At 45.4% G+C, this 16,040-nt stretch overlaps 1 protein-coding gene across 1 annotated transcript; it reads left to right on the forward strand.

Moving 5' to 3' along the window:
- Positions 1-767: 767 nt before the first annotated feature.
- PLPBP (pyridoxal phosphate binding protein) lies at positions 768-14,924 on the forward strand. The gene is made up of 8 exons (XM_082680367.1): positions 768-3,941; positions 5,920-6,027; positions 6,106-6,141; positions 6,640-6,715; positions 9,866-10,000; positions 11,651-11,793; positions 12,578-12,676; positions 13,534-14,924. Exons 1-8 carry the CDS (start codon positions 3,843-3,845, stop codon positions 13,666-13,668), a joined length of 831 nt encoding a protein of 276 aa, XP_082536493.1. The 5' UTR covers positions 768-3,842; the 3' UTR covers positions 13,669-14,924.
- The last annotated feature ends 1,116 nt before the right edge of the window (positions 14,925-16,040 follow it).

Below are 16,040 nucleotides of genomic sequence, written 5' to 3' on the forward strand. Positions count from 1 at the left end.
TCTCATGGGTTGACCCCAGAAAAGGCAGAAGGGGAGTTCAGCAACTTCATTTTTATAAAACTTGCATGATTGTACAACACAGGGAATATATCCAATATTTTAAAATAGCCATAAATGGAGCATAACCTTTAAAAACTGTGAATCACTATATTGTGCACCTGTAACGTATAATATTGTCCATCAACTATACTTCAATTTTTTTAAAAAGTTGCGGGTTTTTCCTGGTGGTCCAGTGCTTAAGACTCCACACTTCCACTGCAGCGGGCACGGGTTTGATCCCTGGACAGGGAACCAAGATCCTGCTCGCCTCATGGCACAGCCAAAAAAAAAAAAGGTTGCATCATGGTCAGCTAGATAGTCTAGCTCCTCAGAGACCAATGAAGAGGAAATGGGCTCGCAGAATAGAGCATTTTGAAAGATTTTACTTTAAGACTGGCTAAAATTTGAAATAGGGAGAAGTGGTTATCTGCAAATAGAAAATAAATCCAGGGATTATCACAGATAACATTTTCTTCTCTGATGGTCTTGGGGAGATTCTGTGCTGTTTGGGATGGTTTAAATGTCATCCTCTCTATATGAAGTATCAAATGATCTCTAAAGGTCCTCACCAGGTCTAGGGTTCTAGAATCTATATTGACATTTCAAAAGCCAAATGTGACAGTATGTTTGCTGAGGGATTGCTGACATGGCTTCTCTACCTGAATTCATTTAAACTGGAACATGGGCATTATTTTTCCATTTCTCTTCAGAGCCAAGTAACCAGGCAACAGTAATTTTTTATTATTTTATCTTTTTTTTTTTTTAATCCCCCTGAAAGAATCACAGTAAACTCAAAAGGAAACTTTTATTTTTGGCCACACCGCGCAGCATGTGGGATCTTAATCCCGACAGGGATGAAACCCACGCCCTTGGCAGTGAAAGTGCAGAGTCCTAACCACTGGACGGCCAGGGGATTCCCTAAAGGAAATAATTTTTAAATCCATAAATGTTTTTCTCATAATTCAGGGCCTTAGACTACAGAGGTGTATATTTTAAAAGTTTGATGGCATTTATGGTAAGTATACTAGATATTTATAAAATTGTTTGTGAAACCGGTTCCTCTGGGTATTTGGCTTTCTAATCTCTTTTCTTCTTTGTCCTTGCAAACTGTTGGAGCAATTGAAAGACAATTACTAGGGATGAGGTGATTTCAGACTTGCATTTTTCAAGGATTAAGTAGTATGGAAGGATGAAAGGTTAAATTAGATGGTTGATGTCCCAGGAAGAGGAAGAAACTAAAAATGAAAATAAGGAGGAAAAAGTGGAATAAAATTCATTCAAAAGTACAGCTAAGACGCTAAAAAAAAAAATTGGAAAATGGGAAATCATAATGAGACTGGGGTCCCCATGATCTTTTTGCCTTTATTTCCGTTTTTATAAGGTCATAGAATGTTAGAGATGAAAAGTATCTTAGAAGTGAATCCACAATAAATCCTGTCCTACTCATCTTGGTCTCCCCTGGTTCCTTTACAGAGAAAACGTCTCAATAAATGTTGACTAATGGAGGGACTAGTGTTCACTGAACACTTGCTTTGGGGAGCACTCTGCTTAGTGTGTGTCACATGCTACCTTGATTGATCCTTACTGCAAGTCTGAAGGAGATGTTGACGGACTCCATTTTATAAATGAAAAACTGAGAAGTTCAGTTACTTGTCCAAGATCACAGTTTAGTGATGAAACCAAGATTCAACTTGTGTCAGTCCTATGCGCACCACCACCCAATCTTGCCACCACTATCCTTATTAACTTGAAAGCTTAAATCACTCTTCTGATACTTTTTGGGGAGCCACACTCACACCATTGGGGTGGGGAGGTTGACCTTGTAATTCAAAGAAATGACCTGACTTATTAAATGAAGTTACTTCTACTTATTGTCATAGTGAGCTATCACCTGGATTATACATCCCTTAGTTCTGTTAAGTATTTATGGTCTTTAAAATGTTTTCTATATAGCATATCCGTTTAAGTATGTCATGCTCACCCAATCCTTCCGCTATACAGCCCTTCACCATGATCCCTTTGTTCCTTCCACCACTGACTGCCGGCTAGCACCTTCCAACCTTGCACCTCTACCACAAGCATCTATTAGTATATTCACACCATGAAGGGCTAGTCTAGTCATTTTTTAATCTTTATCACTTTGGCAGGAGTAGAAATTATCAAGTCCAGAGACATTTTACTTGAACACAATTACTGCAACCCTAGTTTACAGATAACCCAGTTTTGTGTTCGTGGTAGATGGAAACTTCCCCAAAAGAAGTCCTTCATGACAAAGACCCTAGGTTCTGCTCAAAGTGATTTTCCCAGGGCAGACATGTGAAATTCTGTCTCAGTTCCCAGGGTCTGGGAAGACGGTGAGAGAAGAAAGTACGAACGTTGCCCTTTCCAGAAGGCTCGAAGCCCAGTCACCTCAAGACAACATGGAGAGCAAACTTTAGCCCTTTCTCCAACGTCATAGCATCTCATTCCTGAAGCTGAATTAATGCTTGAGAGTCTTTCAACAGCACAGCAGTACAGCCAAGAATGTTCTCTGCAACAAAATCCATCTCTACTTGCCTCAGCACCTACCATTTCACCATCCGACTATTAAACTTAGTATTTTACTGCGCTAATCTTTTTTTTACATTTATTTATTTGTTTATTTATTTATGGCTGTCTTGGGTCTTCGTTTCAGCGCGAGGGCTTTCTCTAGTTGCGGCAAGCAGGGGCCACTCTTCATCGCGGTGCGCGGGCCTCCCTAATTGCCGAGCACAGGCTCCAGACGCACAGGCTCAGTAGTTGTGGTTCACGGGCCTAATTGCTCCGCGGCATGTGGGATCTTCCCAGACCAGGGCTCGAACCCGTGTCCCCTGCATTGGCAGGCAGATTCCCAACCACTGCGCCACTAGGGAAGCTCCTACTGCGCCCCTCATCCTGTTTGTGATCTTCATATGGCCCAGAGCTACACACATAGGAGACTCAAGAACTGGGCTGGATGTGTGCGGAGCCCAGGCTGGACTGTCTAAAGCTCTCCTCCCAGAAGGCGGCACCTGCCACCGGGGGGACTGCGGCGTGGACAGTCTGAGTTGAGGCTTGTCGTCCAAACTACACACCGGGTTTTGTAAATTAAGTATCAATACAATAAGAATTCAAAGATCTCATTAAGTTTTTCTATTGGTTACATATTGAAACCTTACTCTGGATATATTGGGCTATATAAAATGTATTTTTTTAATGTGCCTATTAGAAAACTTTAAATTACATATGTGTCTTACACTGGGCAGTACTGGGCTAAAGGATGACCAGAGGAAAATAACCGTACATTTGAATCCTGCCATGTTCTTTGCAGTTTTCTTTTATATCTCTTAACGGTTCCTCCCGAGAATCATCTGAGATAAAAGGCATGTCTCCCGCCCCAGCAGCTTCTCCTGCTGATCCGCTAGCAAAGGACACCGGGAAGAGGACCTCGGGCATAGGCCACGTTTTCTGCGTCCCTTCGGTTCCGCGGGGGCGGCAGAGACGGCGGACGCAGAAGGCCCGCCCCTCGTTTTTCCCCGCGGCCCGGGAACGACGCCAGCAGCAGCTCCGCACCCAGGAGCCCCGCCAGGCTTCCTCGGCGACCTTCCCAAGATGGCGCCGCCGAGGGGCCGGGGCCGGGGCCGGGGCCGCCAGCCGCACCGTCCCCGTCCCGCCCCGTGCTGACGATTGGCTGAGACGACTCGGTGGTGAGCGGTGATTGGGCACAAGAAGACGTGAGCTGGGCGGGACCGGAAGGGGTCTCAGCCTGAGGAGCGGGGGTCGGGCTGGACGTTAGGCCCTGGGGGATGTGGAGAGCTGGCGGCATGTCCGCAGAGCTGGGGGTCGGCTTCGCCCTGAGGGCGGTGAACGAGCGCGTGCAGCAGGCGGTGACGCGGCGGCCGCGGGTGAGGAAGGGGACCGCGCGGTGACGGTGGGCGGCCGCTTTGAGGCGGGGTGGGGGGGAAACACCTGCGTGTGAATGGGTCGTCACAGTGACGCAGAGGGGTCTCCCGGAGGGGCGGGACCTGCCCGCCGCCTTGGCATTGGCGCGGGTTGCAGAGCCCCCAAAAGGCTAGCGAAGGGGTTCCTCAGCTTACGTCAGGTTTTCTGGAGGTTGGCTTGGTCGGAGCAGAAGGTGTCGGTATCCCGGGAAAATGACCAGTCTCCAGGCAGCGCGATCATTCTCCATCCCGCTTCGTGTTAGGGGTCAGCAGCCTTGGCGGATGGGAGAGGGGCCAGGCCTGTGCCCAGAGGCCGCAGGAGAAGACGACCACTACCAGAGCAGCCAAAGGAGGCCAGGTCTGCCGGAGATCACGTGTGTGGCAGTGTCTCAGCTAGTAGATATGCTCAGTAAATGTCAGTCCCCCCACCCCCCTCGCTGGCGCAGGACAGGGTGGATTGGTCCGACTTGGGAGGGAGGCACCAGAGCTGCACTTGCGCGTTTGGGGCAGGAGGAAATTGACCTCCAATCCGAAGCAGTTTACGGGGAGATTTTTTTTTTTTTCCTTATATATATTTCCTCTCCTGTTGGAAGTTCACTAAACCAAAGGTCAGTATTTTCCCCCCTCAGTGCAAGTTTAAGCTGAATTGTGTGGAGTAAGACCGGCTTGAATAGAGAGGTCAAAGTTTTCCCTGATCAAGCATTTATGGTGTTAGAGCTGAGAATGCTGGCCTGGAGACAGAAGACCCGTATTAGTGTAGCCTTTACTTGGCTGTTACTTAGACGTTACCTTGAACAAGTCACTTAACTGCTCGGGCTGTCAGTTTCCTCATATGTACAGGCAATGGAAAGCTCTAAGCTCCCTTCCAGCATTAATTTTCTTGTGATTCTCCAAGAAAAAGCTAGAGATTCCCCTAATAAATAATCACGCTAGGGGGTGCTCCCAGTATAACTCTCAGGCAGATGGGCTGCCTATTCCACTTTTTTCTCTAGAAACTGTCAATTCATCCGCATAATCCTAGGAGTTATGACATGGTCTCCAAAGGTTGGCAGTGCAGCCCTCAGAAGGAAGGGAAAACTCTTTGCTAATCATTGTAACTTTTCAGGCCCTTTGAGAACTCTGTGATTCTGTAAAAATTCCAGAGGGTGATGGGGTACCTGAAAACTGAGCCATATGGGGATAGGTGAATCTCTTCCCTGTGTGGATTTGGTTATAGCGGAGTCCAGGGAAGCCGCTTTTTAGGTAATGGCCATGACAGGGGGGTCAGCTAGGTCTAATCCTGAGTCCAGAGCCTTCTGTGTCCTTGGCTCAGTTCTGCCGCTGGTTCCTGATTAGATTGTACAATAAGTTACAGAGTTGCCCTAAGCAGGCTGCTTTTGAGAGTGCCTGTGGGCAATACTGATAATTACACCAGGACCCAGATGAGTTTCCAAGACTGTTGACCTCGGGGTTTCAGAAGCCAGAAGTGGCCTCCCTTCTAGTCAGAGAGCAATGCCTTCTCTTGGCAAAGTGATTCTTAAACCTCCAACCTTGGCATGCAAGAGACTCATCCGGAGAGCTTGATTTAAAGGAGATTCGCAGACTCCAGACTGAGGTTCAGATCCAGTGGGTCTGGAGCAGGACCCAGGTGATGCTGATACTGTCGGTCAAAGACCAGGCTCTACGGAAATCCTGCTCTTAGTTACCTGCCCAGCTCTCCTGAGAGAGAAAGGTCTTCTGCTAGATGGTAAGGTAGCTAGCGTATTTAGAGTTAGATGCCACGCATACAAAAGACATTTGATCAACATCATTTGACACTGATCTCCCTGCAGTATTGGAAAAATGGATCTTCCAGAATGCCAAGTTAAAGATCTCTGCCAGTCTCTTCTACAGGATGTCCTACAGGGCTTATTGGGATAATATTCCCAACCTTTGATTCATCTGGGTCTTTTCCTCTTGGCAGGAACTCCCAGCCATCCAGCCCCGGCTAGTAGCGGTCAGCAAAACCAAACCTGCAGACATGGTGATCGAGGCCTACAGTCACGGGCAGCGCACTTTCGGGGAGAACTATGTAAGAACCCTTTTCCACACTGCCCTCGGAAGAGTCACGTATGCCAGGCTTCTGACTTGCTCTGTTTTTACCCTCTAGGTTCAGGAACTGCTTGAAAAAGCATCAAATCCTAAAGTAAGTGGAATCTGAATTCTTTAGTTTGTATCTCAGTCTTGGCTGTTCAGTTGAAAATTAGACCCACGTCGGTGGTTGAGTTTTAGAGCTGGAGGTCGGGCTGGCGGTAGAAATGTCTGTGTTCACCTTGAGCCCTAAACATTTCTCATCTAGATTTTCTTTCTTTCTTAAGATCATAGTTTTCTCCTTTGTGACTTTTTGAAAATGGTGATTTTTAGGAGCTTGCTGTAATCTTGGATCCTTTTGAGATTTGAAAGCTTTAATCAGTTCATTCTTAATGGGCAATATCTGAAAGAAGGAGAGAGTGGATGGGAACAAGGAAGAGAAATAGAACAGAAGCCTTCAGGTTTTCTCTAAGTATCCTTAGGAGCCTGACGGAAGATGACAGTAGTGGTTTATTGCATAGAGGGGAAAGGTCAGAAGGCAGCGTGCAAGGTATGTGGGCGGGCAAGGCCTCCGCACAGTCTAAGTCAAACACGGTCACCTCTTTCTCTTCAGATTCTGTCTTCGTGTCCTGAGATCAAATGGCACTTCATTGGCCATCTACAGAAACAAAATGTCAACAAGTTGATGGGTAAGATAAAACTCTAAATAGGAAGACACAATTTTTTCATCATTGTATCACTTACGGTACCTTCTGTGGAAGAGAGAAGATTTTAGAGTATTCCTGATTCACCATTTGTGCTTTGGAGTTTCTTTTGGGAAAGAAATCTTAGTTCTTTTTTCAATTTTTTTTTTCAATTGAAGTATAGCTGATTTACAATGTTGTGCCCATCTCTGCTGTGCAGCAAAGTGACTCAGTTATACACATATATGCATTCTCTTTTTATATTCTTTTCCATTATGGTTTATTACAGGATGTTGAATATAGTTCCCTGTGCTCTACAGTAGGACCTTGTTGCTTATCCATTCTATATATAATAGTTTGCATCTACTAATCCCAGCCTCCCAGTCTGTCCCTCTCCCTCCCCCACCCCCCTTGGCAACCACAAGTCTGTTCTCTGTGTCTGTGAGTCTGTTTCTGTTTTATAGATAGGTTCATTTGTGCCATATTTTAGATTCCACACATAAGTGATATCATATGGTATTTGTCTTTCTGACTTACTTCACTCAGTATAATCATCTCTAGTTGCATCTGTGTTGCTGCAGATGGCATTAGGAAATCTTCGTTCTTAATATAAGGGAAAACGTGTAAGAAAAGAATGAACTCACAATTGACTGGGTAATATATACTTGGAAACCTACCCTACCTCACATTAGGTATTTTTTGGTGGTCTTTGAAATAAATTATAAGGAATTAAAGCCCATAAAATTTTTCAGCTGGCAAAGGAGACACTTTTGTCCTTTTCCCTTTAAATGAAAGGCTACAGTAAATAAAGTGCAATAATGTACAATACTACAAGTAAAGTATATAATAATAAAATACAATATACAGTAACATACAGTAAATAAAGTAAAATTAAGAATTAACTATAGAAAGACTTAACTGTGTGAAAATGACAGGTGGAAATCTTCCTGAATAACTGAATACTTACTTCTCTCAAGGTGTCAAAATTAAAGTAACCTGTACTTATTTTTTAAAACAGCCTTATTGAAGTATAATTGACATACAATAAATTGCACATATTTAATTTGATAAGTTTTGACATATGTTTGCACTTATGAAACCATCACAAGAATCATGGTCTTAAACATATTCAGAATGGCCATCATCAAAAATTATACAAATAATAAATGCTGGAGAGGGTGTGGAGAAAAGGGAACCCTCCTACACTGTTGATGGGAATGTAAATTGATATAGCTACTACGGAGAACAGGATGGAGGTTCCTTAAACTAAAAATAGAACTGACATATGATCCAGCAATCCCACTCCTGCACATATATGCAGAAAAGATGAAAACTCTAATTCGAAAAGATACAAGCACCCCAGTATTCATAGCAGCACTGTTTACAATAGCCAGAACATGGAAGCATCCTGAGTGTCCATCAACAGATGAATGGATAAAGAAGATGTGGTACATATACACAATGGAATATTACTCAGCCATAAAAATGAATGAAATTCTGCCATTTGCAGCAGCATAGATGGACCTAGAGATTATCATACTAAGTGAAGTAAGGCTGAGAAAGACAAATATATGCTATCACTTATATGTGGAATCTAAAAAAAAAAGGTACAAAATGAACTTATTTACAAAACAGCATCAGACTCACAGGAAACAAACTTATGGTTACCAAAGGGGAAAGGGGTGGGGGGAGGGATAAATCAGGAGTGTGGGATTAACAGATACACACCACTATGTATAAAATAGATAAACAACAAGGTCCTACTGCGTAGCACAGGGAACTATATTCAGTGTCTTGTAATAACTTTTATGGGAAAAAAATCAGAATATATGTAGCTGAATCACTTTGCTCTATACCTGAAACTAACACAATATTGTAAATCAACTATACTTCAATTTAAAAAAAAGAATGCAGATAAGGTTATTAGTATATTACCTGGAGGATTTCAGTGTTTAATAAACGTAAGCTGCTGATGTTGCTTCTGTCTTGTTGTTTTTTATCTGAGGCAAGACTAAATGCATCTTTGGGAAAGAAGTTGGTTTTGATGACAGCTAAGTATCTCCCTTAGCTGTCAGTGGTCATTCTGATGTCCTTGTTGAATAAGAGCATCCCCATCCCAGGAAGTTTAAAGACATGGAGATATCAGGCCCAGGGAGCACTTTAGCTTTCACTGTTTAACCTTTCCTTATTGTCATCTTGGCCTGTTTCTCTCAGTTTGAACTGAGATTTAATCAGATCAAGCCTGCCATTCAGAATCTCTACAATTATCAGCTTCTTTTTTTTTTTCACTGTTTATTGTTTTTTTTAATTTTTATTTTTTTTATTGAAGTATAGTTTATTTTCTTTTTTTTAATATTTATTTATTTTTGGCTGCATCAGGTCTTAGTTGCAGTGTGTGGGCTTCTCTCTAGTTGTGGCATGCAGGCTCTCTAGTTGTGGCACGTGGGCTCTGTAGTTGTGACGTGCAGGCTCCAGAGCACGTGGGCTCTGTAGTTGCAGCACACGAGCTCTCTGGTTGTGGCGCACGGGCTCAATAGTTGCGGCGTGTGGGCTTAGTTGCCCCACGGCATGTGGTATCTTAGTTCCCTAACCAGGGATCGAACTCACGTCCCCTGCATTGGAAGGTGGATTCTTAACCACTGGACCACGAGGGAAGTCCCTAAGTATAGTTGATTTTCAATGTTGTGTTAGTTTCAGATGTAAAGCAAAGTGATTAAGATAGATAGATAGATAGATAAATTCTTTTTCAGATTCTTTTCCCATATAGGTTTTTGCAAAATGTTGAGTATAGTTCCCTGTGCTATACAGTAGGTCCTTGTTGGTTATCTGTTTTATACATAGTAGTGTGTATATGTTACTCCCAAACTCCTAATTTATAAACTATTAGCTTCTTGAAGCTTATGGATGGATACATGTGCCGCCTGATTGTAGCACGTCATCACCTCCCTTTCCTTATTCGTGTTTTCCGATTAGACAGCAATGGGCTGACATTCAAACTTAATATCTAGTAAACTGTCGCGTAAGTCTTAGCAGAACTGAGACTTAACTGTCCTTTTCCTGGGAAATTATTTTCCTGTCTACCAAGAAAAGCTTTGTGGTGTGTTGCTTGCTGCGGTCAGGTGAGTGAAGAATGACCTGGCCTCTTTCTCGTTACAGCTGTCCCCAATCTCTTCATGCTGGAAACAGTGGATTCTGTGAAGCTGGCAGACAAAGTGAACAGTGCGTGGCAGAAAAAAGGTTCTCCCGAAAGGTTAAAGGTTATGGTCCAGATTAACACCAGCGGAGAGGAGAGTAAGTGACCAGACCTGGACTGCAGACTTTTCTCCCCTTAGGATGGTTGTACCTCAGGAAGAATGGCAGGCCTAAGCATCTGATACCTAAGGTTACAGAAAGAAGTCACAGGCCTTTAAGGAAACTGTAGGGTCTTGGCACAGTGACATCCAAACCTGTCCACGTGTAATTCTTTAATACATCATGGTTTGTTATTTCCTAATTTTTGAGGAGGTGGGCAAGGGGAATCGAGAAGGGCATTGTGACTTTGATCCTGAAAATTCTCAGAAGTCACCATCCCTCCTGAAAGAGATTGCAGTTTTACATGTATAATACTTCTCAGGACCTAACAAAACTATTTAATGTTACATTAGGAGAAAATCGAAGAAATATCACTGAGTACCAATCAGTGAATATGTTTATGGGGCTTGGGTTAACAATGTAAAATAGTAAACAGAACCTGGGCTCTGAAATCAGACAGACCTGGAGTCTGAGCTCCACCACTTGCAGCGTTGTAACCTTGAGTAACGTACCTAACCTCTCCGCACTTCACTGCCTTATCTGGCAGTGCAAGCAGGGCAGTACTCCCAAGGGTGTTGTGAGGCTTGAACGTGGAAATGGAGGTAAAGCTGTTGCTATAGAGCCCTGAGCGTCTTACCTGTTAGCTCTTCATTAAGAATAAGTGTTTACAGACCAGTCATTTGCCTGCAAAGCTTAGGCTGAAGGAACAAGCATGGGGCTACCTGGAGTCAGGCTACCTGGATCCACATCCCAGTTCCACATTTCCTGGTTGTGTGACCTTGGGAAAGGTACTTGGTTTCCCGGTGCCTCAGTCTCCCCCTCTTTAGAACGGAGAAAGTAAGAGTACTTACTTCATCCAGTTACTGCATTAAATGAAAATCTCTAAGGACTTGGCACATGTGCCTGGCACAGAAGTGTTCAGTAAATTTTAACAATTATCGTTATATGTACATGTACCTAGATTCTACAATACATTATCAATATAGGTAAATCTGAAATTGACTCCAGGTCAAGTCTGTTACGTCATTTCCTGATCAGTGGCTGTCCTTTGCCCCAAGTAAAGACTGGTGGATGTTAGCATGTCCATTTGTTAAATTAGAGAAGGACAGTGTCCATCCTCATAGCTGTGTAACAAATAATCATTTGCTGCAGACTCCTCCTATGCTTGTTAATTAGCGAGTTCAGTTAAATTTTGCAAGTTATAGTCAAAACTATGTAATATATACTTCATTTTTTATTTTTTTACAATTCTAATAAATTAATAAAACAGTAGAAATACCAGATTTGGAAAAATAATTCTCGGGTTAATCTGGCATTTTGGCGATGTGAATCTTCTTGGTGTCTCAAGAAAAGCAGTGTTCTTTCTTTTCCTTCTACTGTAGCTGTTCTCAGATGCTGAGATAGAATAAAGAGAATCCAGTTTAGAGCTCTTCCCTTGAGAAACTCAGAACCAGGTCAGAAGGGGAGTAACACACACGGAGACCTCAATGTAAAGTCACTCTTTTGGTCTTGAGGACAAGTTCTTCCAAGAAGTCCTCTTGTCTGAGAGCCACCTCCTCCGTCATAAGGAAGGGGTGAGAAGGGGGCTCTCCTCTGGCTTCCTGGAACATCTTGGTATGTTCTATGTGTCTTCTGTTTCTTTTTGTGAAGGCAAACACGGCCTGCCCCCTGCAGAGATGGTGGCCATGGTGGAACACATAAGCACCAAGTGCCCCAGCCTGGAGTTCGTGGGGCTGATGACCATCGGGAGCTTAGGGCACGATCTTAGTCGAGGACCGAACCCAGACTTCCAGGTACTCGGGGCCCGGGGTGGGGCGCTGCTCACGTGCCAATCAAGCATCCGGTGAGGTGCTGGAGCAGGGCTGGCTGCTGCCGTCAACTCCACAGACATCCCGGGCGTTGCCTGTCATGTTATATGATTACCCTCTTCTGGAACTCTCCTCATACGGGACACAGAACAGGTCCCCAAACCTCCAGAGACCCTTCTCGGCTCAGTGTGAACCTGCCTGACACGGTCTTTAGAGAAAATGAGCTCTGACTTCCTCCCCAACGACTGACAGCTTTCTTGAAAAGGAGGAGAATTTGCTAAAAAAAAAAAACCTTTCAGTAACTTCTGGCAATTTTTTTAAAACATTTTTTTCTATCTTTTTAAAAAATTTTATTTTATTTATTTATTTTTGGCTGCATGGGGCCTTCATTGCTGCGTGCGGGCTTTCCCTAGTTGTGGTGAGCGGGGGCTACTCTTCGTTGCGGTGCGCGGGCTGCTCATTGCCGTGGCTTCTCTTGTTGCGGAGCATGGGCTCTAGGCGCACGGGCTTCAGTAGTTGTGGTGCGCCGGCTTAGTTGCTCCGCAGCACATGGGATCCTCCCGGACCAGGGATCGAACCCGTGTCCCCTGCATTGGCAGGCGGTTGCTTAACCTATGCGCCACCAGGGAAGTCCACTTCCAGCAATTTTAACAGGCCTTGAAACCATGAGGAATAAAGAATCTCTGTCAGAGATGTTGAGATTCAGCCGCTTTCAGGCATCCTCGGAGAAGGCAGGGATAAATGGATGTCACACTCGTCTCTCTGTCAGGTGTTACTGTCCCTCCGGGAGGAGCTGTGCAGGAAGCTGAGCATTCCTGCCGACCAGGTGGAGCTGAGCATGGGCATGTCCATGGACTTCCAGCATGCGGTGAGTGTCCTCCCCGGCGCCCTCAGTGCCTCAAGTTCGGGTCCAAAGGCCCCCAGCAACAATGTGTTTTTGCTACAGAAAAACCTCGTTGTAGCGTTAGGTGCCCAGGAGTGCTGGCTCTCACCTATACTAGCATCCCCAGCCGCTTCTTTTTTGAAATGAAGTGTATAGGAATTATAGCCCCACACATAATTTTTTAAATTAATTCCCTAAGTGGAATCTAAAGGAAAATAAGAAGAAATTAAACTACAGCTTCTTAAAAAGGCGTTTCACTGTGTTCATGCTTGGGCGTGGCTACATGACAGTAAGTCATGACGAAGTAGTCTGATGCCTCGTCGTGCGTGTAGATTCACCACGATGGCAGCAGCTCTAAGTATGTTCTGACAGGTGTGCTGTATTAACAGCTCACATACGTGATCTTCTGGGGCAGTGAATAACTTGATAAGTGTTCCAAAAATCACACTATAAACTTCCCTCCAGGTATACAGTAGGAGCTCGTGTGGAAAATAGAATAACTAAAGCAATGCAAAAATACTTTGTGTTTATAAGTAAAATGGAATTAGATCCTGTGCTCAGGAGGATCTAAGCCGTGCCACGTAGCTTGCAACATCTTAGGCCCCTGAGCAGGGATCGAACCCGGCCCCCTGCAGTGGAAGCACGGAGTCCTAACCGCTGGACCACCAGGGAAGTCCCCTTACTTATTTCTTAAACATCCTCTCCTGGTGAGCCACTGCCCCATAGTCCTCTGCAGCTGCGTCATCGTTGTCCTTCCGAGAAGCCCCTCAGATGAGGCGCAGCTTCAGCGTCTGCTGCGTTTCATTACGTTAAACTCAGCCCTCGGTACTCCTTTCCCACAGATTGAAGTGGGATCTACGAATGTCCGAATAGGAAGCACCATTTTTGGAGAGCGAGATTACTCCAAGAAAGCTGCCCCCGACAAGGCTGCAGCAGAGCTGAAGGCCCCGGCGGCGGAGGTGGCCCGGGCACACTGAGCAGCGGCCCAGCCCAAGGGCCGGGTCCAGGAAGACTGACTACACACTACTCTGGGCTTTCGCTTCCACGTGCCCCACGTCACAGCACGACCACACCCTCCTCGGGACCTGGAAAGAGCACGCCGACCATTATGTGCGTCGATGGAAACCATCTGACTTAGTGTCTGACGCAGGAAGCTCACTTCAAGCAGTGACTTTGGATTGGATTTGAGGAATCCAGACTTTTCTGCAGAACAGGTACCTGGGCACTAGTCAGGAGTTGAGTTCAGGCTTGAACATTGCCCAGGAGCACCAACCAACCCATGAATGCCTTTCCCAGGTTCAAACTTGCTGACTGTCGATGCCTATAATCACCGAAGTCAGAGGGATTCTCACTTGTCGTCCACTTCAATAGAAAGTTCCCTGTTACCAACTCCGTACAGACCCCACTGAGTAGCCATCTCTGCTGCTCTGGAGCAGCGTGGTTTCTGCCCCCAGTCTCCACCCCAGCCAGTAAGCGTCGGTCTCCACTCTGGAATGGCAGTACAGGTAACTTCAGGACCTGCCTTGAGTTAGTCCTCCAGACCCACATTGTGGCTGATGAGAGCTGTGTCCTCAGCCACCGTGTGGTGCTGACCCTGAAAATTACAGGGCAACTAACATAAGCGGTCCTTGGGCCTTTCTAACGTCCTCCTCCAGAGACAGGACTTTGAGCTTTTGCCCTGGGCCCTACGGTGATGACCATCAAATGATACGATTTTTCCGCCACCATAGTCCCCGTTATGATGATTTCTTATCTCATAGCTCCCCAGATATGAAAGATTCCCTCAAAGCCAGTTCAGGCTCACAGTTTCAACAAAGCCTGGCTTTGAGGTTCCTGTTCCTGGGAGCACTTTTTAGGCATATTTACAGCCTCCCCTCCCAACCATGTTTATAAGGCAGAATTTTGCAAGTCTTGACGTTAATGGACTAGCTAGCTCTTCAAAACCCAGAAAGCACAATTCTCGGATAGTCACAACAGACAACTGTAGTCTGGGTCGTTGTTTGTTTTCTAGGTGGGTTTTTCTTACTTATTCAAGCCCCAGTCTCTAATTCTATGAAACAACTTCCATTAAGCTCCTGCCGAAATGAAATTTTGTAAAACTTAAACCATTATGATTCCTGTACTGTTTCAATCAAAGCTATAGTGTGATATTTCAGTCTATTAAATAAAAATGTGAGTTTGAATTATGCCATCTATGCCAATTACAAAGCGATTAAAAGATTTATTTTCTCCATCTGGTGTAGTGAGTGAGTATAACAGGAGGGGGGCCTTGGACCCGATAGGAAGCCACTGTGCCCGTCACTGGCATCGTACAGCTTTGGAGAAGGGCTTCCTGTGGGTCACAGATACAGCCAAAGCCAGACTGCGGATGAAAGAGGGATTCTGAACTTCTAAGAGCAAGAAAGTGAAATGTTGGCATTTCAGGAACTGCAAGAATAAAGAGGTTGCCTCTTGCTGTAAGAAAATCTTAAAACTGCCTCTAGGTGGCGACATTGGCTAACCTGAGGGGCGAGCTTTGGCGCGCCACTGTCCCCAGACTACTCTAGAAGAGGCTGTCATCCGAAGTCTCACCCCTTATTTTTTTTTTCAAATTTGCCTGGGAGTGGGTACAGGGTAGGGGGCCCGGGAGCCCAAGAGTGCGCCCCGCCCACTGCTCACAGCATCCGCCACCTCCTCCAGGCTGCCCTCCCGGTTCTCCAGTCAGACGCTGCCCCCTGTCACCCCTTCTTTTAAGGCAGAAACAGAAGGCAGGGAGGACACGATTCTCCCAAGTGATATGGCCGACTCTTGCAGAGTCACAGGTTCTTCCAGATACAGCGTTTCTTTTCGAATTCGGCTGAGGGTCCTGAGGGTGGCTGTGGAACCTTTGGGTGAGAAACGGGTCTGAGCAAGACAGCCCTCTGGCTTGTGCCTGGAAATCAAGAACAATGAAGCAGGGGAGCCCGGAGAGACGGACTCAAACCCAGATCAGGAAAGGAAACCAAAGTATGTCTGTCCGGTATGCCCACCACAGGCCGGGACCTTTTGCGGAGAGAAAACAGCAAAGTTGTGACTTTGTCTTTTGTTACACGGGCCGGGCATGAGTACTCACAGATTTGCATCAAAGCCGTGACAGTATCCACAGCAGGTTTCCGGAGTGACAACAGCACGCTGTCCTGGGTCGGACCCACCCAGGCAGCCTGTCTCTGTGACGATACTGTCGACCTCCTGGGCCCCGCTCTGCTTGGTGCCACTCAGAGCCTCCCAGTAACCCATCAAGGCTCTGTCCTCTGGAAGTTCCTCCCAGACTCATTGCACCTCTTAATAAAGCAACCTCTTTATAGTCCAACTGTACTCCTCGCCCCGCTTT

The sequence above is a fragment of the Grampus griseus genome (genome assembly GCF_964374135.1).
Source record: "Grampus griseus genome assembly, chromosome: 21".
NCBI classification, from domain to species: Eukaryota; Metazoa; Chordata; class Mammalia; order Artiodactyla; family Delphinidae; genus Grampus; species Grampus griseus.

What these genes read in the sequence shown, in the direction of transcription:
- PLPBP (XM_082680367.1), top strand. Translation starts at nt 3,843, where the DNA reads ATGTGGAGAGCTGGCGGCATGTCCGCAGAGCTGGGGGTCGGCTTCGCC. An exon ending in GCACTTTCGGGGAGAACTAT is followed by an intron (nt 6,028 to 6,105) that starts GTAAGAACCCTT and finishes TTTACCCTCTAG; the next exon opens with GTTCAGGAACTGCTTGAAAA. An exon ending in AAAAAGCATCAAATCCTAAA is followed by an intron (nt 6,142 to 6,639) that starts GTAAGTGGAATC and finishes CTTTCTCTTCAG; the next exon opens with ATTCTGTCTTCGTGTCCTGA.